The sequence below is a fragment of the Abramis brama genome (genome assembly GCF_963993115.1).
Source record: "Abramis brama genome assembly, chromosome: 7".
In the NCBI taxonomy this organism is placed as follows: domain Eukaryota; kingdom Metazoa; phylum Chordata; class Actinopteri; order Cypriniformes; family Leuciscidae; genus Abramis; species Abramis brama.
Window position 1 is genome coordinate 11,151,945 of NC_139969.1, and position 27,090 is coordinate 11,179,034.

Sequence of the window (27,090 nt, forward strand, 5' to 3'; positions counted from 1 at the left end):
TGTTTCATTACAGCACATTGTTGCCCTAAGGCAACAAACCAATATCTGGTTCAGGGGTGGGGGCACATTTTATGATGGATATATCATCAGGGACCTCCAAGCTCCCAAAAAATTCGTGAATTTTTTCCCCCCTAAAATAAACATTTCTGTATAAAATCAAAAGAAACGTCCATACCTTGAGCCGCCTCAGATACTTTTATTTTGTAAAGTGTGACTTTTTTAAACAGGAAGTTTCTGTTTAAAGTGCTGTCAGTCTGATCGGTCGCAGGAGCGTTTACAGGGGTCATTTAAAGTTCGTGCTGAGTGCTGGAGAAAATGTCCGCGGTGATTCCTCGTATCGAGCAGCTGTCATCGAGAGTGGTGCGTGTTTTGGGCTGTAACCCGGGGCCCATGACACTGCAGGGCACCAACACATACCTGGTCGGGACGGGCAGAAGGTACAAGTATTTGACATGTACAACCTATTTATTGAATGTAATAAGTATGTGAATGTGTATTAAATGTTCCTGTGTATCTATCTGTGTCTGTCAGGCGAGTGTTAATTGATGCAGGGGAGCGCGCGATACCGGAGTATATTGTCAATCTGCGCGAGGCTCTGAAGCAGCACGAGACGTCCATACAGCACATTATAGTCACACACTGGCATCATGACCACACTGGAGGAGTGCAGGACATACTCACACACTTTCACAAAGGTGAACAGGTTTTGACATTTTTGCCCCAAATGTCATTTAAAATAGCGCAACATTTTAAGTGCCTCTCACTATTTGAAAAGCTGTCAGCCAAATCATGTTTTAATAATGTAAAAGTAAATATCATTATCTTAGTATAAAAACCATTGGGTTTATGAGAAATCCTCTAATATAATATAGTACTAATACTAATATAGCTGCATGTGTTATGCAGAAGCAGAGCTGAGGGTCAGTAAACTCCCTCGGTGTCCTCCACAGGAAGAAGCGATTGGAGACGAGAAGAAGAAATATGAATATCTCAGTGATGGTGATGTGATAAAGACTGAAGGGGCAACATTACGGTAAACACTCACACACATATTCTTTACATTATAGTCTTTGGGCATGTTTACATGCTCATATTTATACACTAAAGTTTGAGGTCGGTAGTATTTTCATTATTATATATATTTTTTTAAAGTCTCTTTAGCTTACAAAAGTCCATATTTGTTTGATTAAAAATACAGTAAAACATTATTACTGTGAAATATTATTGCATTTGTTTTTCTATTTTAATATATTTTAAACTGTAATTTATTCCTGTGATGCACAACTGAATTTTCAGCATTACTCCAATCTTCAGTGACACCTGATCCTTCAGAAATCATATGTTGATGTGGTGTTATTTTTGTGTAAACCGAGGAAGTTTAAAATAACAGCATTTATTTGAAATAGAAATCTTTTGTAACATTATAAATGTATTTACTGTCATTTTTGATCAATTTAATAGGACCTTGCTGAATACAAGTATTGCCCAAGCTTTAGTTTTGAATATATATTTTTTTATGATTTTTATTTATTTATTTACTTGCATGCTGGGTTTGTATATAAATGCATTGGGAAAATTAGTGTGCAAGTTTCTAAATGCAAAAACATTAGTTGTTTCTTTTGAACAAGTTTGTTGTTATATTGTTTGTGCTGCATGTAGGGTGCTATTTACTCCCGGACACACAGATGATCACATGGCATTATTCCTGGAAGAGGAGCAGGCTGTGTTTTCAGGTGACTGTATTTTGGGAGAGGGCACGGCCGTGTTTGAGGACCTCCATGATTACATGAAATCACTGCAGAAGCTCCTCAGCGTGAAGGCCGACCTCATATATCCAGGTAAGTCCAAGTCTGTGTGCGTGTTAATGTTACAGTCTCTTTTTTCTTTTTCAAAGTGCTTTCTACATAAGATTTTCGGTGACACTAAGAAATGCTTGTTTTCTGTTATTTTGGTGTGTCAGGTCATGGGCCAGTGGTCCGCAACGCAGCTTCTAAGATCTGTGAGTATATAACTCACCGGAACGCAAGAGAACAGCAGATCCTAAATGTTTTGGAGGAGAATCGAGGAACTGCATTCACCTCCAGCGAACTGGTTAAAGTGGTGTACAAGGTTCAACTCCTTTCTGAATTATCTTATCCTTAACTCTTTAAAGTCACCATGAAATCAAAATGAACAATTTCTATTTTTTATGGAATATTGCAGTGTTTATTATAAATGATTTATCCATGCACATTATTATTTTTTTTTAATTCTTGCCCCCTTAAAATCTTTAGTCAAAATAACTTCCTGTCGCTCTTGCAGTGACACTCTTCTCTTCTCTGATGATGTGTTTACTGGTGTGAGGGCGGGGCAACATGCTGTCACATGACATCACAGCACTAGCAAACCACAAACAGTCCCGCCCTATATTTTTTTTTTTCTTTTTCGAGAAGCCTTCACTTGGAAATATGTCACAATAGGGAACAAAAGACTATCACAACTTCTGTTTCATGATGACTTTAATTAGACTAAATCCAAAAACATGTTTAATACATTTTGACAGCGTCAAACCTGCAGTCCACAAGGAGAGAAAGAAAATGACAGATGTAAAGTGGGGGCCAAAATCAGAGACATTGAAACCTTTAACAACTAAAAACTAAGAAGAAAAAAAATATTTTAATTTACTGCTAGGTAATAATCATATAAGCATATGTGTGACTGTACAAATAAGGGACTAACCAAATTCTAAGATGACAATCTGAAAGTTCAGTTCATTTTTCATTTAAACTTTTCCTCAATTTGTTATACATACACAGGCGTAATTTCCTATTATGGGGACAGGGCCTGTCAGGGACATGTCCCCCCCCCCCACTTCTCAAACCAAAGTTACACCCTTGTATACATATAATACAAATTGTAATGAAATCCTAATATTGCAAATGTTTTTGTTTTCTATACTGTGTACATGACATGATTTTCATGTGTGTGTTTTTTTTTCATATTGTCTGTATGCCAGGAGACCCCTGAACACCTGCACAGAGCAGCAGAGTTTAACTTGTTGCACCATTTAAAGAAACTCCACAAGGAAGGAAAGATCTGCCTTGGTGTGTGTGTGTGTGTGTGTGTGTGTGTGTGCACTTGTGTTTGTACGTGTGTGCACGCAGGTGTTTGCGCATGTCTGTGTGTGCACATGTGATGGTGTATGAACACTCATTTGTTTGTTTGTTTTTTAAATATACAGTTATTGTCTGTCTTAACTTTCTTTCTGTTTTTCTTTTCTAGCTGAAGGCCCAAATGAAAAGCAGTGGAAGAGCAATTTGTGAATGTTTTTTTTTTTTTTACCCAACACACTCATTGCCCACAATGTCTAATAAAAAGTTCCCGGTGGACTGAGATGGATTTATTTTGATTTTGTCAATATTTCTTAATTCTGGAAACACTTTAGAGGAGTCTGGGGCTAGTTGTCACTTTTTTCCCTCTCAGGGAAGGTGTGTTTTTGTTGGTCTTTTTTTTTTTTTTTTTTTTTGTATAGGCACATTATGCACATACCATTGCTGTAAATCAGCTATTTAACATTTCTACATTTAATTTACAGGAAAAAAACAAAATTGACCTTTTGTGACATGCCCCAATAGCAGGCTATGTACATTTATTTCGCAGACACATTTTTCCAAAAAGCCTTAAAAATGAGAACAGTAAAACAGTAAAATAAATTATGTAACATAAAGGTTCTTAAAATGGAAAACATCTAAAAGGTAACAACCCTTGTCTCAATGTAATCTGATTATAAATGGAATTGTATGCGCTGTTCACGGTCAACAATTATTCAATTATTCCATGAGACACTGTCCAATAATATGGAAGTAAATGTAAAATAAAGCAGCTTTTATTAGGCTAATAACAAAACTGGATTCTTATGGTAATATACATGATTATAAACAGAACACATGTATATGTGTGTGTGTGTGTGTGTGTGTGTGTGTATATATATATATATATATATATATATATATATATATATATATATATGTATAAATTTTTCAATTTTTTTGTAACATTTATTTATCAGTAACTATTTAATTAGGGAAAAATAATGAGTAATACTTTTAGTGTTACTAATACTTGAGTATAATATAATATCAATATTTTCTAAAAACAAAAATATTGCAATGGCCTACTACAGAGATGTTTAATGGTTGAAACATGTCATTCATATATTATGTTTGCTAGACCACTGTTAATCAAAAAATGTGCTCATATCTTAAAAAAAACAACGGTATTTGCACATGCCCTCACTGCAAGGAGTTAAAATACGGTCTGGGCTGGTGCAGCCTTAGTGCACCCCCATTTTTTGACAGAGGAACCGGAAGTTAACGGTTATCTGTTTGTAACCAGCTGCGGTACAGACCAACTGCGCTTGGAGGAGATACTGCTTACAACGATACCGTGAATAGCGGACAGTCCGTTCTACCCTTCCCGTCCAAGGACAAGGATATTTTGATCACACGGCGAAGATCTTATGTTGTGTCGGAGCCGTGTGCAGAGGAAGGCGATCGATTACCGTTTAATGTCGCCGATGGATTTAAACGGGATTATTAATCTAGCGCAGATAACCGGGCAGAATGCGCGTGTGTGATGCGGCCGAGGGCGCGCGCTGCTCCGCTGCAGTATCCGCGCAGAGGCGCGTGAGCCCCCGGCGGCCGGTCGACCGTCGATTCACTGTGTTGTTTTGGTAAATATGTGCCGAATCGAAAATGGTGCGGTAAACGAACAAAGTGCGCATTTATATATAGTCGTAATAAAACGTATCTATTTACAAGTAACGTTATCTGTTAAGGTGTTTTGTTGACATGAGCCAGGGCATAATGTCTGCGTCTCTATCGCGCTTATAAACGGGTCGGAGAGCCGGTGTGGTCCGTTATCTGAAGCTCTTAGTATCGGGGACAGTATTTTCGCACTGAAAGGATAGGATTTGTCAACGATAAGCCGCGGCTGGTTTATCCGAGAGCCTGTAATGTTCGTGTGTCAGTGTGTGTCTGTGTACTAGACGCGCTGAGCTCACGCTGCCCGTCAGGATGGAATCCGGTGTTGTTGGGGAGGCCGGGGGAGGGGGCCTCGCACCCGTGAAACCGTTTCCGTACTTGTGTGAGGAATCTACTCAGGGTTTGAAATCTAAAAGCCTCCCCGTGCTCAGTGGTAGTCAGGACGCGGATCAAACTCTGCTCTCTGCCCCGCACAGCTCGCCCCGGTGCGGCTCCCCCGTCAGGACAGAGTGTCGTGAGCCGGAGGGTCGCGGCAGCGCGGCGGCGCTCTTGAGGTTCCGCATGTTACGGGTGCCGGTGAGGCGCTATGTGGACGGGATCCTTTCAGACTCTCGCTGCTTCCTGTTCTGCATGTGTTACCTAACCTTTATTCAGTCTCTGATGGTCTCCGGCTATCTCAGCAGCGTCATCACCACCATAGGTACCAAAACTGATTCTCTTCTTTTATTTTCTTCTCTTTTATTTTCTTCTCTTTTATTTTCTTCTCTTTTATTTTCTTCTCTTTTATTTTCTTCTCTTCCATTCTCAGCTCTTTAATTAAGGTCTCATGTTGTCTCGTCTCATCTTTCACCAATCTCCATCCATCCCAATTTCTTAATTTCACCATCTCATCTTTTCCCAGTTATCAGTATTTTCATTCAATATTAGAGTTTAAGAATTTCAGACTAAATGAACCCTGTGTTTTTCAGAAAAGCGGTACAGTCTGCGGAGCTCGGAGTCAGGTTTGCTGGTCAGCTGTTTTGACATCGGTAGTCTCCTGGTTGTGGTTTTCATCAGCTACTTCGGTGGGCGGAGTCAGAGGCCACGCTGGCTGGCCGTAGGGGGCGTGTTAATTGCAGTGGGTGCCGCCCTCTTCTCCCTACCTCACTTTATCTCTCCGCCCTATCAGCTGGAGGAGCTGAACAGCACAGTGGGGGGAGAGGGGCTCTGTGCCAGCGGTAATGGCAGTGGGCAGGAGAGACCCACACTGTCCAGGTGCCAGCGGGACCGGGAGGAGAGTGAGCATGCCCTGTACGTGGCGCTGTTCATCTGTGCTCAGATCCTCGTGGGAATGGGATCGACTCCCATATACACACTTGGACCAACTTACCTGGATGACAATGTGAAGAAGGAGAACGCTTCCCTGTACCTAGGTGAGTTTTGTTGGAGTGTAGTTTGTGTGTTGGTGGTGGCAGGGTCCAGGGGCAGATTAACGCATAGGTTAACCTCGACTGTAGCCTTGGGGCCCACGTGATCAGAGGGCCTGTGTTCACCGTTTTTTTGCAAATACTTTTTTGATTAATCTATTTCTACAGTACAAGTAGTTGCTTGTGTTACTGGACAGAGGTTTTAAAATAACAGACAATTGACGAGCACAGGCGTTTGTAGGATAAATGTTACACATCACCCCGCCCTACATCAGTTTCAGATGTAAACACACACACACTACACTGATGTGAAGAGCGCTCGTTTAGAAGAATAGGTACTGTTAATCTGACAATGCCCAACGCCGCTGTCAATCACTGCCTTATTTGCTGCCCATTGTTGCCTGTAAATTTGACAATGCTGAACACAATTGGATCAGAGCCCTGTCAATGCTTTGGCAATGTAAAGCCATTTTCCATGCCAATAAAGCCACTTGAATCTGAATTTGTCAATCGCTGACTGATCAAACAGGGGGAGACACCACAATCCAGATCTCTATTCATGGAATGTAAACACTCAGTAATATATTTTTAAATAAAGCCAATGTCAAGTAGAGTCAATGTTCTGATTACTTTCATGTGACTGATCAAGCTTATGTTGCTAGTATAAGTAACAATGCTTTCTCTGTGTCCAGATTTGACTGTAACAATAATGCAAAAACTGACTTCAAATGAACAAAAAAAAATCTCAACTTTGACAAAAAGTAGTCTTTAATATGTCTAAATATATATCCAATTGCAAAACCAAATACAAGTAAATGATTATGTCTGAAAACAATGTTCTCAGCAACTAGGGAATACACAGCCATGTTTATATATTTATATCTGGGGCCCCTCTGTGCCACCCCACTTTAAAAATCCAGCAGAGATTGAATCACCTCATTCGAATAGCCATTACTAGTGATATTTTATCACTGATATTTATGATGATTATTATTAGTGATACAACATTTGAACCATATGCATATGTTTGTATTGTGTGTGCATGTGGGTTGTCTTGGGAAGTGGGGCCTCTAGAAATCCCTGACCCTTGGGGCCTTTGTTGACCTTAATCTGCCCCTGGCTGGGTAAGTCTCTGTCAAATCAGTCAGGCAAAATGTTTTGCTTGGGGCAAATTTCCATGCCACTTTTCAGTATTCTCCTTGGTAGTCAACTATCATGAAAGTCCCTCCAAAATTGCACTACCTTTTTGAACATGTTAGAGACTCTAACCAAAAATCTGACAGAAAACCCAATAATGGCTTATTTTTTAAGATGAATGTTTTAAGATTTATTAGTACCCATGGTGTTTTTATGGGTAAACGAGCCAATTATGAAATTATCTGTACCCTGAAGAGACACTGAACTATTTGGATTTAAAGTAAACCAGTTTGTCTATGTATCTATATAGCTACTCATTCTTGAGATATCATTCTTTGCTTCGCAGATAAGATGTTTTGGCCTGGAAATAATGAATACCTCAGGTGACTTAAAAAATTGAATATGTTATCTGCAAGAAATTGTAAATTATTAAGATTTTTACTTGGCTTTTATTTTTATTTTTTCAATTTTAATTTAAGTTTAAGTTTTTGCTTTTTGTATTGTTAAATATTTCTATTTAGCTTAAAATGTATGGAGCTAGAATTGTGTCTTTATTACATGCGAGAAAATAAATGATCTGAGAGTGAAAAAAAAGTTTGAGAGAAAAAGTTATCACACTGATAGCAAAAAAGCATTTCATGAGAGAAAAAATAATATTTGAGAGACACAGTTTTCATACCATTAGCAAAAAATAATAATATTTGAGACTAAAAAAAGTTTTGAGAGAAAGTATTTTCTCATAGAACATAAAAAAATATAAATTTGAAATTTTTAAAATAATTTCTCTATCAAAATACTTTGAAAAAAAACTCTCAAATATATATTTTTTGCTATCAGTGTGAAAACATTTAAAAAAAAAAAAAAAAAGTGTTTCTCTCAAAACGCTTTTCTTTGCTCTCGATGCAATTTCTTGCTCTCGTGTCAGGATTTTGCTTTTGCTGTGAAAATTGTGTCATGGGCGGGGCCACGTTCCTATTACCCATTCGGGTGAGCATCGTCTTGTCTTGGGAGTCGAACTGAAAAATTACACCATTGTTTACCGGCATAGATGCCGCCTATTTTTTTTTTTGAGTTTCTCTCAAACTTTTTTTTTTCTCTCAGATCATTTATTTTCTCGCATGTAATAAAGACACAATTCTAGCTCCATAAAAATGCAACATATTTTATTTAATTTTAGTCAGTAATTCAAAATTTTAGGAGTGACTTCTATATTCTCTACATGCACTGAAAAATAATTTAGGGGATTTACTTCAGGTATCACACCCAAAACTTTTAATGTGTTTTTATATTTATTCAGATATTTTCTCAGAATTATTTTTAAACAAAATCAACATTTGGGACTGACAATCTTCTATTTTTTAGCAAGTGAGCATGGTAACAGTCCATGCCAATATTCTCAAAATTGCAAATATCAACTATTTATACTAGTCGAACATAAGAGTGTATAATGCATGTGTGAGTAATGACGTAAATGCATGTGTTCAGGAATCCAAACCAACTGACTTTTTTTAGCCTGTTGGTTAACAAGTTATTTTTTGCTGTAAGTCTGTAACTGCTTCTCACTGATGTGAGAAGATACCTACAGGAGCATGTGACTGCTAAAGAAAGTCCACTGTTTTCTTTGTGTGTGTGTTTAGCTATCATGTATGTAATGGGAGCTCTTGGACCAGCCGCTGGGTACCTGCTGGGTGGGATTCTGATCGGATTCTATGTCGATCCTGGTACCGCTGTCAATATTGACCAGAGTGACCCACGGTTTGTTGGAAACTGGTGAGGAAAATCTCGTCTCTTGTTTGCTTTTCATCAATGAACTTGCAGTAAACTTAACACTGTAACCGTCTCTCTGTCTCAGGTGGAGTGGGTTTCTACTGTGTGCCGTGGCAATGCTGTTGGTGATCTTTCCCATGTTCTCCTTCCCTAAAAAACTTCCGCCACGCCACAAGAAAAGTAAAAGACGTGTAAAAAAGAGTGCAGGTGATGTGTCCAGCGATGATGATGAGATGATGAAGGAAAAGAGCCAGGCTGTCTCGTCCTCCATGGGTTTTGGCAAAAATTTCAAAGGTGAACCTTAATATCAGATCTAAAGGCAGATTCTGATCAGATCTAAAATCCCACATCTAACTTGCTAGTTATCTAAACAGGGGTGCGTTACCTAAAGCCAAATATGGTCGCAAGTTCCGTCGTTACCAATAGAATTCAATGGAACTTGCGACCATGGTTGGCTAACGGTGCTTTTGGGAAACATAGCCCAGATTTGTAATGGTTTAAAAAAAAAAACTCACAACACTCTTTTGGTCATCTTTGGAGAAAAATGTCACTCTAGATATTGGCACAACTAGGATTTCCACAGATTTGCTTTGTAGAGATGGCTAGCAAGTTGGACATGGTAGTATTTTATTTTATTTTATTGAATACATGGGTATTTGTATGCATACTTTTATTTAAAACAATATTCCTTTAACTTGGTGGCCCTGAACTGTCTGTTTTTTTTTTTATCTTAAATTTGTTATTTATTTATTTGTTATTCCCAGTGTTATTTTAGAATTATTTATATACTATTATAGTATTAATATGTAATTTTGAATTACATTTTATATTTTCAGTTTTTATTTTAGTTTTAGTAATTTTATGTGCTTTTGTTTTCATACATTTTTCTTTGTTTAATATTTCTTTTTAGCTGTAATTAATTTTTATTTCAGTTTTAGTTTGAATAATTTTAGTACTTCAACTTACATTTTTGTTTATGTTAGTTTTCAAGGCCACATTTCTAATAGTTTAAGTTTTATTTTTTTCATCTAATTTTTGTATTTTATTTTATTTCAGCTTAAATTCAATTAACAAAAACTATTTCTAATAGTTTCAGTTTTAGTTAATAACAACACTGATTATAAGTATGAGCACATTTTGGATGACTCATTTTATAAATCTGTCTGTTTATCTCTCTGTCTCTTTCTATCTCTCTCCAGATTTGCCAAAAGCAGCAGTGCGTATATTGAGTAATGTGACGTTTTTGTTTGTGAGTTTGTCGTATACGGCGGAGTGTGCCATCGTCACAGCCTTCATCACTTTCATTCCCAAATTCATTGAATCTCAATTTGGTGTTCCAGCATCTAATGCCAGTATATACACAGGTACAACACACACGCACAGACACAAATGTGTCGATCTGATCACAGAACTTACTGTGGGTTTTTATTAATTGTGTGTTTGTGTGTGTGTGTCCAGGTCTGATCATTGTACCCAGTGCAGGTGTTGGTATAGTTTTAGGAGGGTACATAATTAAGAAGCTGAAACTGGGCGAAAGAGAAGCAGCAAAGCTGGCCATGATCTGCAGTGGAGTGTCTTTGCTCTGCTTTTCCACTCTCTTCATCGTCGGCTGTGAGAGCATCAACCTTGGTGGAATCAATATCCCTTACACCACTGGGTAATGGAGAACCCCCTGTAGACACGCACATAAATATCACCTGCAAACATGAGCTGCACTGAATGATGTTCGATCTGTGTTCTGCAGGCCCACGCTGACTCTGTCTCACCGAAACCTAACAGGAAGCTGTAACGTCAACTGTGGCTGCAGGATTCATGAGTATGCACCCGTCTGCGGCTCTGATGGAATCACCTACTTTAACCCATGTCTGGCGGGCTGCAGCAACATCGCCAACCACACCTCAGGAGTGAGTTGGTTCACATCTGTCTACTGACCTCGTTTCACAAACCGTGAATTAATATCAATGCAAATGTAGATTAAAAATGGTGAATCCAATGCATGACAAAACCAAAAATGTTTAGGACTCAACAAAAAAAGGACTGAGTTGAAAATATTGATTTCCCGATTTTTAACCATTTCTCATTTCGATTAGCTGATATTGATTCTTCAAGATCTTAAGAATTGATCTTTTAGTCTATGCTGTTTTTAGATGATGCTTGAAAAACTTCACTTAGCATTATTCGTAGCGCACCTCCCATCCAATGAATCACAATAAACTCAAAAAAGATTTTTTACGAAATTCAAACAATAAATGGCGTTTTGGCTGTCTTTAATGTGATGTGATGGATCACTGTAGCTGCCTCAGTTCAAGCAAAGCGCCAGTGCATGTGAACTGTTACTTAACCCGTTCTTCAATATTTAATGTAATGTAAGTGAATAAATCATTCATGAAAACAAGTTGTTATTAATGCCACTATTTAAATGTTTTTATTTCAAAAATCTAATTTGAGTAGAAACATAATTATATAGTTAAAAAGTTATTATTAGAACATTATTTGAATTGCCTTCCATTGCATATCTTTGATACAAATCAGTTGTTAATTTTAACCTTTAATTTTATAGTAATATACCAGCTGACAGGGTTCCTTGTATAGTTAACAGCATTAGTTGAGAGATTTTTTTTCCTTGAGGAAACAGACATGTACTGTACCTATATCAAAATTAATCAATATTGAATCAAATTGAGTTGAATCGCAAGCTTGTGAAACAAAATTGCATCAAAAAAAATTGTGCCCAGACAAATATGTTTGTTTTGCTATAATGATTGGCTGATTGTTGTATTATTATTATTTATTTTTTTATTTACTTTTAAAAATAATTTAATACGTTTTTGTTGTAAAAGAATCCTAATGTTGCTTAAGACAACATTTTTCATATTTGCCTTAGGATAAGTAAAAATGTAACTAGCAGAAAAATTGTTGTTGAGACATTGTCTATGTCAATATTGTTGACATTTTTCGTGTGTGTTTTCTCCCGCTCAGATCAGAAACTATTCTGACTGCGCATGCGTTCAGAGCAGACAGGTGATCACGCCATCAGGAGGAAACCATGAGCTCCAGGTGGTGATCGTGAAGACGTACCTGAACGAGAATGGTTATGCACTGGCAGGAAAGTGTGAGCGCACCTGTGGAACACTCATCACCTTCCTCATCTTTCTCTTCATCGTCACTCTCATAACCGCCTGCGGTCAGCCGTCGGTCATCATCGTTACGCTCAGGTCTGCCTTTCTCCACGTCCTCGGATATCATTTCTCTTTTGCTCTTTGTTTCGCTCATCTCTCGCTCTTATTTTCTGAGCAGGTCAGTGGATGAAGAGGACAGGCCGTTTGCTCTGGGAATGCAGTTCGTTCTTCTCAGGACTCTTGGTAGGATTGGATAGATTTTACAGAACTCCCTCTTTTATTTCTGTGACTGTCAACTAGAGCTGGACAATTTATCAGTATTAAAGTGCCCCTATTATGCCATTTTAAAGTTTCCTAATGTTGTTTTGGAGTCTCCTACAACATGTTTACATGCATCAAAGGTCAAAAACTGTTTAATTTTCTCATAATATACATTTGCACATCACCACATTTTCAATGATTCTCAAACGACTCGTCAGATGAATCAATCTCTCTAAATCCCGCCTTTCCGCGAGCTACTCTGCTCTGATTGGCCAGACAGCTCAGTCTCTTGTGATTGGTCTACCTTGTACAGAGGCGTGTCGATAACAAAAAACGTAAACTAAACACAGAAAAACACAGTAAACTAAACACAGAAACGAACAGTGACGTAGATTTATTTTACCATATCAATCTGAGCGCTAGTCTGATGATGAAACACTGGAAGAACTAGTTATTGAACCCGAACCTCCATCGCAAGGACGACTCGAGCAGGACTCAGTGTTTCTTAGTGATATGCTACTCAGTTTGAGGTACATTATGAGATGTTGCAACTGTAATTCCTCACCATCAGCATTAACACCAAGTGCATGTCCATCAACAAACCGATTATATTACTTTTACTTATTTATTTACTGAGTATTTTTCTAATATATTGCGGTGAATACGTGGAAACTGTATCAATAACAGTGTATACATTAGCCGAGCTCTAGCGTGAATGACTGATGTAACAAACGCTGGTAAAACAAATCTTGTTCCATGCTTAATCTTTCCTCAAAGTAGTGAGAACGACAGACAATCTGCATTAATAGACGCAGTTTTAGGTAATAGTGGCCCACAACTGATCAGCAGAAGTATTTCAGTTAGACCAGGGGTGCCCAATCCTGCTCCTGCCGATTGACTGTCCTGCACAGTTTATCTCCAACCCTAATCAAACACACCTGAAGCAACCAATTAAGGTCTTTAGGATCACTTGAAAATGGAAGGCAGGTGTGTTTGATGAGGGTTGGAGATGAACTGTGCAGGACAGTCGATCGGCAGGAGCAGGATTGGGCACCCCTGAGTTAGACAGTAATAATGTGAGTTAGCCAGTTAGCGAGAGACCTACACAATATCAAACTCAAAACTAAGTTTTTTTGTACACCATTTTTCAAGAGCAAGCAGTTTGCGCATCCTGCATTGAAGTCCGAGATTTGAGAAGCAGTCTTCAGTAAAATAAAGGGAACACATCAAAAGTTTAGGATTATACTGCTGTGGTATTGTGGTAAAGGTGAATATTAACCACTGATTCTTCACACTTGTCCTTGGGCAGTGAAAAAAAATAACTGGCTTTACCTTCACATTATAGAGCACAGTGCCGTCTTCTCGACATGATGCTATCCAGCATCCACAGGAATCAGCTGCTGGTTTGAGGGGATTCAAGTTTTCCCTGGTGTCTGTGCGCGCAATAAGTGGGCGGGCAATATGCTAATGTTTCGTCTTGACATCACAACGAAACGGCTTATGACTCGTTTGAAAAACGATTCATTTCATTGAATCAGAGTCGACTCTTACTTTTTAAAGACAATAACTTTATATACGGTGCACTTTCAGATTTAAAAATTTGCAGGATGTTTTCATTCACTTAGAGCTATGTTACACACTACATGAAAGGTAATTTTCAAAAATCCAAAATAGGGACACTTTAATATATTAATATGCTTTTTATCTGACCAGAAGACCATAATCAGTAGACTCATTTTTGTGATCAATTAAAAAAAGTTTTTGAAAGAGGTCTCTTATGCTCAACAAAGGCTGTATTTATTTGATCAAATATATAGTAAAACAGTAATATTGTGATATATTATTGCAATTTTAATAGATTTTAAAATGTTATTTATTCCTGTGGTCAAAATTTGAATTTTCTCCAGCTTTCAGTGTCACATGATCCTTCAGAAACCATTGTAGTATGCTGATTTGGTGCTCAAGAAACACACTTATTATTCTTATTATCAATGTTGAAAACAGTTTGCTTTATATTTTTGTGTAAACTATGGTGTCTTATGTTTAATTTAATGTCCTTGCTGAAAAAAATATGAATTTCTTTCAAAAAATAAAAAATCTTACTGACCCCAAACCATTGAATTGTAGAATACTGCTAACTACCAATGTGTTTTAATGAATTGCTTGCTAATTAGTGAATATAAATTTTTTGATATATTCCCTCTTTCTTTCTTTCTCTCCAGCCTATATCCCCACTCCTATCTATTTTGGAGCTGTGATTGACACCACCTGTATGCTGTGGCAGCAGGATTGTGGTTTCCATGGGTCCTGCTGGGAGTATGATGTCACTTCCCTCCGCTTTGTTTACTTTGGTCTGGCGGCGAGCTTGAAGTTCCTGGGCTTCCTGTTTATCTTCCTCACTTGGTATTCGCTGAAGCGGCGTGAGGAGCAGACGCACACGCACACACACTCGCACACGCTTTCCCCGCTGGACACGGTGAGCAACCTCATCTGCCATGCCGGAGGTCACAAAGGTCACGCACGCACACGCTCCTGTCCTGTCTTCCTGCCCCGGCCACCTGAACACTCCCATGTTGCCATGACAACTGGACACGCTCTTAGCCGTGGTAACAGTTGCCCTGGGAATGGCCTGAAAGCAATAACTCCGCCCATACGGTCTCTCGAAAAAGTGGCAGTGTGAGTGTTGGAGCCATGCACACACACATTGCTCAATCACATGCATGCAAACATCATACAGTTAAGAGGGCCGATTATTAAGTAAATGAAAACACGCCACACTGCTTATAGCCATTGCTGGTGCCTTTTAAAAAAAAACACACAAACACAAATACACGTCAAACACACAATATTGCAATTAGTAATAAAACAATTTTGACACAATACCTCAGCAGGACAAATACCTCTGGTAATCATCACATACAAATACACACATTCAAACACATTTACTGTAGTTATCTCATCTAGTTACCTATAGTGTTAGTTGTGCTCATACTCTTCTGCTTCGCCTGTACAGTAGATAAATACATGTACTTGTTTACCTCATTGATTCATCTATTCATGTTTCAACAGTGAAGGGAAAGAGACTGCAAATTTTACTATGCAAACTCCTCCCACAGCACTGACTCATCAGGTGTGCTCGACTTGAAGCAGACCGATCGGTGTATGGCATCAAAGTACCATGAGAGCGATTCGAAAGCATTTAGATACGTCTATACTCTTAATCGCTCTTCGAATCGGTGCTTCGATGTCATGCACCAATCAGTCTGCGCAGAGCCGCTTCAAGTCGAACACACCTCTTGTGAATCACATTAGCCCCTCCCAATCTTTAAACTCCTCCCCTAAAACATCCTCCCTACCAACTATATTTGCCATGCACAGACTAAACTCCTCCCAAAGGATTGACTCTACACAAGCAGTGGCTCCTCCCACACTTTAAACTCCGCCCACCGTATTTACTCCACTTTGTTCCATTTCTTTTTCAGATGTTCTGTTGTGTGTTGTATTAAATGTTTAGCTTTTTAGTACTACAATTACAGTGTGTGCAGCGGTGCAGTGCACACATCTGTTAAGTCTTTCTGTGGTTTTTTTTTCATTACCTTTGACTTTTGTGCATCATATCAGTATTAATAATGTTTTCTTCTGTTGCTGATTGTATGTTGGTGGTCAACGGTCATCTCGGTAAATAACACGACTCATATATAGGAGATACGTCATCTCATGTTCAGACAAACATTATGTATACTCTTGAAAACATGCTCTCACCCCCTTGAAGATGGTGTTCTGTTTGCGCTGCAATTGAGCCAGTATTTGTGGTGTTGATGGTAACACGCGTGATGATTGTCATCTCTAGCTCTGAGTGGAAATCAGCTTAATTCCTGATCACTGCTGGACTTTGGTAGAAACAGAGCATGATAAACATTGAACTACTGCTGAGGAAATCGTACGTTTCATTTTCCTCTCCCTCTTTTTCCCCCAACCCTTCCTATGTTACTTTGCTCTGTTTGCAAACAGAAGACACGTTAATACAATTATTTATTTGAAGTTACTTGAAGGCTTGTCTAATCGGGGGCAAACCTTCAGAAATTCTTTATTAACTGTTTTGTTTTACTTGTACAAATAAATGATGTGTCAATAAATTGTCTAAATAAAATTATTTTGATTTTGTGCTGTGATTTAGTGTCGTTTGGAATGTTACTTTAACAGTTTTACAACAGAAATGTAATCATTTTAGTTAAACATATAACACTGCTTTGGACACTTTCAGTTACGCTGGCAAATCAAAGCTCTATTTCAAAATTACCATTGTGCCACATTTGCTGCTGAACCCAGAGTGCGCCATTAGGACTAAACCTGCTTGTAAATTGCTCGTTATGTTATATTAGCACCAAATATTGGATTCAATCTTTTTGTCAACTTGTTTTCTTTCAATTAGGACAGGTTTTGTATTTCTTTTTGAAACTGATTGATCGTAGGCCTCATTGATCTGAGGATAAACTTCATCTCTATGAAAACATGCTCTGTAACCTGTAGCCTGTGATACTCCAAATAGTTTGTGTGTGTGCATGAACGTGTGTTTGCGGTAGCGTGAGTGTTCGTGTATCCATGCATGCACAGGTCTGAGGCCTTCATCTTTGCAAGCACACATATGAACATGATGAACACTAAATGTTTCTCTTATTTTCAATCTCCCACCTTCATTTATGATGGTCATTTTTGACCAATACAAGCTCAGATCGATGAAGCCTACAATCAGTCAGTTTCAAAAAGAAATACAAGACCTGTCCTAATTGAAAGAAAACAAGTTGACAAAAAGATTGAATCCAATATTGTGTTTTGATATAGCAATACAACAGATTTATACACATTTTATTTTTTTGTAGGCCGATAATTTTTTGACCTGGAACACAAGTGTGACTTTGAGCCATTTTTTACAAGATAAAAGCATTTCAAAACAAACTTCCTGGTTAAACATTGTGGTAAGCACAGTGTGGTAAACTGCATGTTTTCATATTTTATTGAATACTGACAAAATTATCCACATAACTGCTTTTTTTCACTGAGGTGCATGAGCTCAGATCGATGAGGCCTTTGATCAATCATCTCCAAAAAAAAATTTCTAAATGAAAGAAAACAAGTTGACAAAAAGATTGAATCCAATATTTGTTGATGGTGATGCCGTGATAATATAGCATAACGAGATACTATAAGAGATTTTTTTGTAGGCTGGTCATTTTTGACTGGGAACACCATAAGTGTAACAAATCCCCCAAAAAGTACGAAAATTGTGGGAAGTAGTACCCTGTGTGAGCAAAGCCAGTAAGTTTAAGTCCGATGCGATAACATTGATTCAAAATGGCCCGAACGAAACATAAGTCTTAAAACTGTGCTTCTGCTATCTTTATTATCGATGCGATTTGGTGGTTCTGTAGTTGCTGTAGCAGGTGTGGCTCCTCCCTCCGGTAGGTGACGCTGTGATCACGTCAGTTGCGGTACCACGTGTGTTGCTCTTCGTGACACGCGTCCGCTGCGTGTTTCGGCCCTTCCGCGTGCTCTGCTGAGGACTCGCGTGCGCTGCAATCATGGCTCTGTACAACTTTAAAAAGATTATGGTGGTTCCCACCGCTAAGGTAGGTTATTAACGACGTGTTTTGACACTCATATGCGGGGTTAAATGCCATAGAAAGTGCTGATGGTGTTGCCATTAATAACGGACGTTGACAGTGTGCGGCTCGCGCTTAACACACGTGTGCGCGTTGTTCAGCCATTTAACTTTTCATGTGTTGTAATTTTATTTATTCCATTACTGTCAACATGCTTTTACTGGAGTCATAATATGTGAAATTGAAGAACGAGTGGTTCTGCGTTTATAACATCTGGGGAGGGATGATATTAATGCGATTGAGATCTTTGGTTGGTTAAAAAGGCAATAAAGTTTAGATCAAATCAATAACTTAGCCTGTAATTACTTTACTTTTTTGTGTCCATTTGTTGTCAGTTGTTGAATTAAACCACTAGCCCCAAATGTGTGCAAAGGTCCCTATGGTCATGTAAACATAAGCATTTTTAAAGGTTTTAAAAATAATATTTCCATTCCTGTTAAATGAATGCAAATTTAGTGGGTATAAGCTTTTCTAGTTGTATTTCATTGGCTCATTGATATGCGAGTGCAGCCTTTTATACAATTATTTATTATAATTTGGTTATTATATAAAATCCTTAAGTAATCACTCATATTTGGAAAAAATCATAGTCATGGAAAGTCATTTGCCAAAATATGTGGGAACCCTGGTGTGCTTAAATAATGTTACTCAAAGCTTTTTTTATTATAAGAAAACATAAACCATTTCTTTGTTTGATTCTCTTCATGCAGGACTTCATAGATCTGACTTTATCCAAAACCCAGCGAAAAACTCCCACTGTTGTACACAAACACTACCAGATCCATCGAATAAGGCATTTCTACATGCGCAAAGTCAAATTCACCCAGCAGAACTACCATGATCGGCTGTCACAGATCCTCACTGACTTCCCCAAACTGGATGTAAGTGTCGCCCAAACTTCACAACACACATGGGACAAATGTTACACATGCTGATCCTTCTTAATCATCCCTTCTTTAGTAGATAAATGACTTCCTATTTATCTCTCTCAGGATATCCACCCCTTCTACGCTGATCTGATGAATGTGCTGTATGATAAAGATCATTATAAACTGGCTCTTGGTCAGATCAACATCGCCAAGAACCTCATTGATAAGTGAGTCTCTTGGGTTTATCATCATCATGCACATATACTCTAACATTATTTGTGGTTGATTTAAAGATAAATATGTTGGCTGATACATGAGATTATTTACATACTTTATTTGTTTGATTTTTAAATGTATCCCGTATGAGGTCTGCTCATATCTGTGGGTCTGTGAAATTCATTTAACTGAGTAAAACTGTGTGTCTGCATTTGTAGTGTTGCTAAAGATTATGTGCGACTCATGAAATATGGAGATTCGCTGTATCGCTGCAAGCAGCTGAAACGGGCCGCACTGGGTCGGATGTGCACCATATTAAAGAGACAGAAACAGAGCCTGGAGTATTTAGAACAAGGTACAAACACTTACACGCATCCACAGATGCTTTCCTTAATACCAGACGGTTTTCTGGTAAACAAACACAAACTTCTGTGTTCAGTTACTGAATCATTGCTACTGGTATAAAGTTTGGGGTCCTTAAAGGGATACTTCACCTCTGGAAAGATGAATGTGTATTTAAAATGGGTCATTTATGTAGAAGAAATGTGAAATTATTTTTGAATTTGGAGCTTTCTAGACTGAGAAAAGCCAGAAAATGTATTGTGAATGCTTATGTGGATGAAAGACAACAACTCCCAGAATGCACTTGCTTCGCTGCCCTAGGAGGCCACTCCCAAGCCACACCGGTAAGAGAGCGCAGTAAACAACAAGACTAGGCTACTAGTGAGTCTCCGTGACGAGTCTGCCCGGGATTTCGAGATCGCCCAAAATGTCCAGGATTCGGCTTTTGCGTTCTACAGTCGCCATTCATTATGTTTACTGTGGCGAGCAGTGATTACTGATGAGCGACAGCTGTGAGACGCACCGGTCTTGTATCTCTCACGGAGGAGTGGGAATTTTCTTAGCAATGGTAAAACACACATCAACCGATCACTTGTTTAGCGTTCATGTAAACACTACATTCAGATTCACCAATTGGAATGAATTCAGTTAGATTGAAACAAAAGGTGTGCATCATGTAAACAATGAATGGCGACTGCAGAAAGCAAAAGCCGAATCCCGGACATTTTGGACGATCTCGACGGCCGGACATGTCCGGGAAAAAGAGGATGGTAACCCCTACTACTCAGCTTTCTCCTACTACTCAGCGTTCTACACAGAACAAGAGCCTGCTAGCTTAGCTTCCAAAAAAAGTTGGCTGACACTATGTGTAGATTCTGTGAGTGAGATCCCACCCTTTATGGGCGGGTTGAAAACATGCGGGACAGCTCCTACTACTGGCTGTAGTCTTTAGCCTCTTGCCAAAAAATCCAAAATGACGATTTTTGCGTCATTGGAGGATTTTTTCCAGACAAAAAATACATAAATCTCTCGTCTCAGGGGGATATGAGGGTGGAAAGCACGGTAATTCGAAAATACTACAGGTTTTCTACTAATACAAAGCTTAATGCTAAATCCTGAAGTATCCCTTTAAGATTTTTTAAAATGTTTTTAAAGAAGTGTCTGGTGCTCTGCTCACCAAGACTGCATTTATTTGTATTTTAATACAGTAAAATTGTCAAAAACTTTTTTCTATTTTAATATATTTTAAATTGTATTTTATTCCTGTGATGGCAAAGCTGAATTTTCAGCATCATTCTTCAGTGTGACATGATCCTTCAAAAATCATTCTAATATGCTGGACTGATGCTCCAAAACCATTTCTTATCAATGTTGAAAATCTTCCTTTTGTGTGTGTGTAAATATATATATACTTTATATACATGTATGTTTTTATATACATATTTTCAAGTTTTTTTGATTAATGGAAAGTTCAAAAGATCTGCATTTATTTGAAATAGACATCTTTTGTATCAGTTTTTACTGTAACTTTTGATCAACTTTTGAATGGGAGTGTATACTTTTGGAGTAATGTTTGGCTTCACCCATTAAAGCATAAATGTTAAACAAAAATAAGCATGAAGTTTTACATCTGATGCACATATTAAATGCATATTTATTTTATCGTAGTGCGGCAGCATCTGTCCCGTTTACCCACTATTGACCCAAACACCAGAACCCTCCTGTTGTGTGGTTACCCCAACGTCGGCAAGTCCAGCTTTATCAACAAGGTTTGTTTGTGCATGTGAATGTAGGTTAAATGTGAAATCTGTGTGCACTGTAGGGTTGTACCGATAGACGATTATATTGACGATAGCCAGAGATATTGTCAAAAGCATCAGCTATCGGCAATATCAAGAGGATTTGTCATTTCCAATTAAACTATTACATTTATTATTATTAGGCTACTATTATTTATTAAATTATTGTTACAATTATACAATTTGCCCTGCCATAATTTCATAGCTCATCACCGCATAACTGACACACTGCGAGGATATAGATTAGCTTACTACTCATTAAAAATGTTTTAAAAACATTTACGTCCAGGCCCGGCTGCAGGATGAAATGACTGAGGGGGCATGTGAAATTGTTAAGGGGGCTTAACTTTATACCATCAATGAACAATACACACTGATAACTTGCTTAGTAAAAAAGATAAGCCAGCGTCATTTATTATGCATATATTAACCCTTTCACGCTTAATTTTAATATTCTAACTGACTCCCCATAGTGTGTTTTTTCAAGGCGACTGTTATTTTAGAACGTTCCCCCTTAATGTTTCCATGGCGACGCGTCATATTTGTCACGTGACACACCGCAGCCACAAACTGTTGACAGCATAGACAGTATATAAACATGACAGATGGATCGCTTTTATTTCCTTTTCCCTTTTTATTCAAAATATTCACAAACTTGCTTACCATGTCATCAACTATCTGATCTCAAAATATCTCTTCTCAAAAATGTGTATGTGAGTGTGTTTGGTCATTTAAAAACCTTTATAAATAATCTTAATCTAATCTTGAGATGGCTGTTTCTTTGCGCCGCAGTTCAGAGAATCCTGTGAGTCATCAGTTTCTCCCGAAATACATGAAACGTTATAGTTACTTCCACTGTGTTTGTCTGATATGAATAACCCACGTCGGCAAATTATATTTGAATAGATTGTTATTGCTGCTTCCACAGACATCAGTGTGTATTTTACAAACTCCAAATGTATTGTTTTACTAGTGCTTATGCGTATTTAAATGTCTGAAACCTAAAACAAACATTGTGAGGTTGAAAACACCGCATAGTTGTGATATATGACAGCGCTGAGCACGTCCGTCTCTGGCTCAGCGCCAAACAACGCGTGAATCTGGCAGTTATGTCGTCACTGAACATTCTAAATCCCATATGTGGGACCGTCACCGTACTCTCAGGGGCACTGAAATAAAAATCCCATATATGGGACTGGACCGCTCAAAAGGTTAAACATTTCATTTGTAACCATGAATACAAAAATGAAACTGAGGGGGCACAAATCAGATCTGAGGGGGCAATGCCCCCTTTTGCCCCCTCGTGGCGCCGGGCCTGTTTACGTCTATTATACAATGAATTATATCATGGGCGTCGGAACCATTGTATATGGGTTCATTGTATTCTAACCCACCCACTTTTTAAGACCAATGATATTGGACCCACTCACTTTTACCATCTCTAATTCTGTGCATGTCTGTTCACTTTTCAGAGTGCCATCAGTCAAGTCTATAATAGGTCTGAACAATGCAATAATCAGTCATCAATGAAAATCAAGAGCAGCTTTATTTCAAACACTGACTTTCAAAAACACAAAATACTTCTCTTCTCATTTTTTCACTAACACAAGAAATTAAAGACTAAATTAAAACAGTTATATACCGTTATCAGCGTATGTTGAAGTAGATTCATATCTCGTAACTCTCGCACAAAGTTTCACATTGCTCGCCTTCATGATTTAAAACTGATATATTTGCAATATTGCGATATGATATTTTTCTTTATCACTGCTCGCAAAATGAAGGACAATGATTCACTTTCGTCATTTCACCCAACACTAATGCAATGTTTTTTAAATTAAGTTTTAATGTGTGTACAGGTGACCCGTGCTGATGTTGAGGTCCAGCCGTATGCGTTTACCACCAAATCTTTGTTTGTGGGTCACATGGATTACAAATACCTGCGCTGGCAGGTGAGTGGTAGAAAAATATAGGGTTCCCGGACAACATTTAACTGAACTGATTTTAATTTTAAACAAATATTCTACAATTTTGTATAATAAAAATGTTCCTAACCTGTTATTTACGGGTCTGTGTTTATAGGTGGTAGATACCCCAGGTATTCTGGATCACCCTCTTGAGGAAAGGAACACCATAGAAATGCAGGCCATCACCGCTCTGGCTCACCTGCGTTCGGCTGTCCTCTACGTCATGGATGTGTCAGAGCAGTGCGGACACACACTCTCACAACAACTAGAGCTGTTCAACAATATACGGCCATTGTTTGCCAACAAGGTACGCACACATACAAAGATGTAAGTGCAGTGAAACAATGTGGTTTTGTTGGGCTGAATGATAGCAGTGATTGTTATTTGTGTGATGCAGCCTCTGATCGTGATGGCCAATAAGTGTGATGTGAGGAAGATCAGTGAACTGTCGGAGGAGAATCAGGTAAATTACATTCTGAATCCTCTTATACAGTGCAGGAATTCCTGGAGCTGAAAAAAACTTCAAGGGATTAATGAATTCAATAATTTACTACTGATTTCTGAAAGATCATGTGACACTGAAGACTGGAGTAATGATGCTGAAAATTAAGCATTTCCATCAGTGGAATAAATTACATTTTATATTATATTTAAATATATTCAAATAAAAAAGTTATTTTAAACTGTTATTATAGTTTTACTGTATTTTTGATCAAATAAATGCAGCATTTGTGAGCCTTTTTGTTCTTTTATGAACTTTTGATGTGACGATTTTCCTTTTATGTTCCACAGACAAAATAACAGCATACCGATTTAAAGACCATTTCTGTTTCAATTTAACAAGTTTTATAATAATCAGGGTTTTTTCCCACTGTGTCACTATTTCAGCCTTTATCTAAGATCTATGCTAGATTTAACCTCAAACCGTTTAGAGTTTGATAGACGTTATAAGAGACTGTACCTGCAACTTGAGACTTTCTGCAATGACACTAAACTGAGCTCTGTGTGTGTGTGTAGAAAGTGTTTGCGGATCTCACTGCTGAGGGGGTCACAGTGATTGAGACGAGCGCTCTGACAGACGAGGGAGTGATGCAGGTGAAGACTGAGGTAAGACCAACCAATCAGCTTCACTCTCACATATGCTTACTGAAATCAGCCAATTAGCTTCATGTACCAGTTTTTAGAGAAAAAGACTATTGTAGGCTGATGTAGATTGGTGGTTTAGATTTTTTTTTTTTTTTTTACAGGCATGTGATCGGCTGTTGGCTCACCGTGTGGACACAAAAATGAAAAGCAAGAAGGTCCATGATGTTTTGAACAGACTCCACCTGGCAGTGCCAGCCAAGAGGGATCAAAAGGTACACGCTCTTCGCACTTCTTAAACCATTGTCCGCTTGGTTGTAAGCTTATTTCTTCCTAAATGCTTCTAGCAAACATAGTGTGTTTGTAAAAGTTTTTGATTTGGTTTGTGCAGGAAAGGCCTCCGTTTATTCCCGAAGGTGCTCTGATACGTAGGAAGGCAATGGAGACGGATACTCCCAAACGCAAACTGGAGAGAGACCTGGAGGTTGAGCTGGGAGACGATTACACACTTGATCTACAGAGTAAGATATAAACACACACATACACATGTACATAAAATATACAATCCAGACGTGTCTGAAAAATTCAAAAGTAAAATTTTTTTGGTCTTTAGACAATTTAAAAATTAAAAAATGTTGTCTTGTGTGTTCAGAATACTGGGATTTGATGAATCCAGAAGAAAAGGAGGATAAGATTCCTGAGATTTGGGAGGGTCACAATATTGCTGACTATGTCGACCCGGAGATCATGAAGGTATTAAAACAAATGCTATAGCTTTAATCTGTAACCCATGATATCTCATTTTATGACTGTAACCTCACTGGTGCTCACTGTGTTTTTAATTTTTTATGACAATGTTTATTTGGTTACATTCTTTTCTCAGATGACATGTTCTGAATTTCTGTCCTTTCTCTTATTCTCAGAGGCTGGAGGAATTGGAGCAGGAAGAGGAGCTGCGTGAGAAGGCCGGAGAGTACGACTCTGACGAGGAGAGCGAGGATGAAGAGATGAAGGAGATCCGGCAGCTGGCCAGTCAGATTCGCGAGAAGCGGAAGCTAAAGATTCTCGCGTCCAAAGAAAAAGACAAACAGGGACCCAGATTACCCCGCACGGCCAAGAAGGTCTGTCCAGCAGGCTTATTTTTGTAGATGTTTAAATTATAGCAAGTAGTTTAATATTGATTATTACTTGCATATTTTAGGTAACGTATGTAATTATTCAGATTAAGCACTTTTTAGTTTTTCTGGAATATTTGTTGTTCAACAACCTATTAGATCACATTGTTTTGTTTGCAATTGATTTGTTAGCTGGTTAAAGATGGGTTAATTTGAATGGTCTATGTGAGAATGCAGGTGGAGAGAGCGACTCTGGAGAAGGAGATGGGTGATCTGGGTTTGGACATGACTGATAAAGATGATGTAAGAACCTGTTTACTTGAAGCTTTTCCATTCTCTGCATCTCTGTTGGGAACACGCTTGATTTTGTATACCATTTGGTCATGGTGATCTGTTTGTGTGTACACTGAACATGTTTGTGTTCACCTTTTGTCCCTCTAGAGCCACTATGCTCAAAGATCTCGCTCTCTGGTTCGAAAGAGGAAGAGGGAAGTCTCCGCACCACCGACGTCACGTACTCGCAGTCAGAGCGCCTCAAGACCACCAAGGGACCAATCGGGAGTCAGAGATGCCAAGGTCAGATTCAGAAACCGCCTGTATTCATTTTCGTTTGAAATGAAGTTGTGTATGACAGTTGTTTAGTCATATAGTAGGTTATAGAAAAAGATCTTGCCAATGTTGCTCAAAGGACAAACATGTTCATTGGACTGACTGACTCTCATTTCTTCCAGATGTTGAAGAAGGTGAAGACCATGATGAAGAGCTCACAGAAGGACATGAACAGGCAGGGAAGGAAGGGTGAATCTGATCGACATGTATTTGATCTCAAACCTAAACATCTCCTTGCTGGGAAGAGGAAATCTGGTACCACCAGCCGCAGATAAATGCAGCCTTATTCACGTACATCTTACTTGTGTACTCGTACCTGTCCTTATGCCATGATTAATAAATTTGTTATATTCTGTACTTTTTACCAGTACTTTCTGATACAGGTGAGAATACACCTGTAAACACGAAAAAATAATTACTTATTGAAATGTATGAAGTCACATCATTCTAAGTGTCTGATATCATGCAGAATGATAATGAAATCTACAGGATCATGATTTAGAACTCATCCTTTACAAAACAATTTATCTGAAGCCAATGTTTGCAGTTGGAGTCAAATAAACCAACCAAAGTGTTGAACCTTTAATTCATGTGTGAAATTTATTTCCCTAAATTTAAATAATGGTAGTCTCTTGGTAGCTTGCCCTTAAGTGTGGGATGGAATGTCCAGAATATGTCTGTGTATGCTGTCACTATATATATATATAAATTATTATTGTTATTTTTTTGCCTGCTCCAGTGTAAACAAATAGGCAATTTGCAGCATCCACAATGTTCTGTCTGTCCTTATTAAGTTGTTGTTAACGATTTATGAAGAAAACTGTTTTCAGCAAGTACAATTGTTTAAATATATTTTAATAATAATAACACTGTTAAAATAAATAATTATAATAAATACATTGTTATTTATTAGCAGTTTACAGTTTCTGATTAAGTTTGAACAGTACAAAAATAGTCTACATGTGACTTTTATTTTGACAACATCTGAGCGAAGCCCC

At 38.2% G+C, this 27,090-nt stretch overlaps 3 protein-coding genes across 3 annotated transcripts; all 3 read left to right on the forward strand.

The window, feature by feature from the left end:
• The first annotated feature begins 203 nt into the window (after window positions 1-203).
• On the forward strand, window positions 204-3,378 carry lactb2 (lactamase, beta 2). The gene is made up of 7 exons (XM_084119304.1): window positions 204-437; window positions 532-695; window positions 907-1,033; window positions 1,660-1,838; window positions 1,961-2,109; window positions 2,996-3,083; window positions 3,262-3,378. Exons 1-7 carry the CDS (start codon window positions 316-318, stop codon window positions 3,300-3,302), a joined length of 870 nt encoding a protein of 289 aa, XP_083975430.1. The 5' UTR covers window positions 204-315; the 3' UTR covers window positions 3,303-3,378.
• Window positions 3,379-4,335: 957 nt separating this feature from the next.
• slco5a1a (solute carrier organic anion transporter family member 5A1a) lies at window positions 4,336-16,604 on the forward strand. Its single transcript, XM_084119288.1, has 10 exons — window positions 4,336-5,442; window positions 5,711-6,154; window positions 8,923-9,055; window positions 9,138-9,346; window positions 10,252-10,416; window positions 10,511-10,709; window positions 10,797-10,956; window positions 12,032-12,267; window positions 12,350-12,414; window positions 14,655-16,604. Exons 1-10 carry the CDS (start codon window positions 5,055-5,057, stop codon window positions 15,110-15,112), a joined length of 2,457 nt encoding a protein of 818 aa, XP_083975414.1. The 5' UTR covers window positions 4,336-5,054; the 3' UTR covers window positions 15,113-16,604.
• Window positions 16,605-17,918: 1,314 nt separating this feature from the next.
• gtpbp4 (GTP binding protein 4) lies at window positions 17,919-26,678 on the forward strand. Its single transcript, XM_084119292.1, has 16 exons — window positions 17,919-18,059; window positions 18,803-18,973; window positions 19,085-19,188; window positions 19,396-19,532; window positions 21,188-21,288; window positions 23,178-23,270; window positions 23,401-23,592; window positions 23,683-23,748; window positions 24,303-24,392; window positions 24,533-24,643; window positions 24,760-24,889; window positions 25,021-25,121; window positions 25,292-25,489; window positions 25,721-25,786; window positions 25,925-26,059; window positions 26,215-26,678. Exons 1-16 carry the CDS (start codon window positions 18,012-18,014, stop codon window positions 26,365-26,367), a joined length of 1,896 nt encoding a protein of 631 aa, XP_083975418.1. The 5' UTR covers window positions 17,919-18,011; the 3' UTR covers window positions 26,368-26,678.
• The last annotated feature ends 412 nt before the right edge of the window (window positions 26,679-27,090 follow it).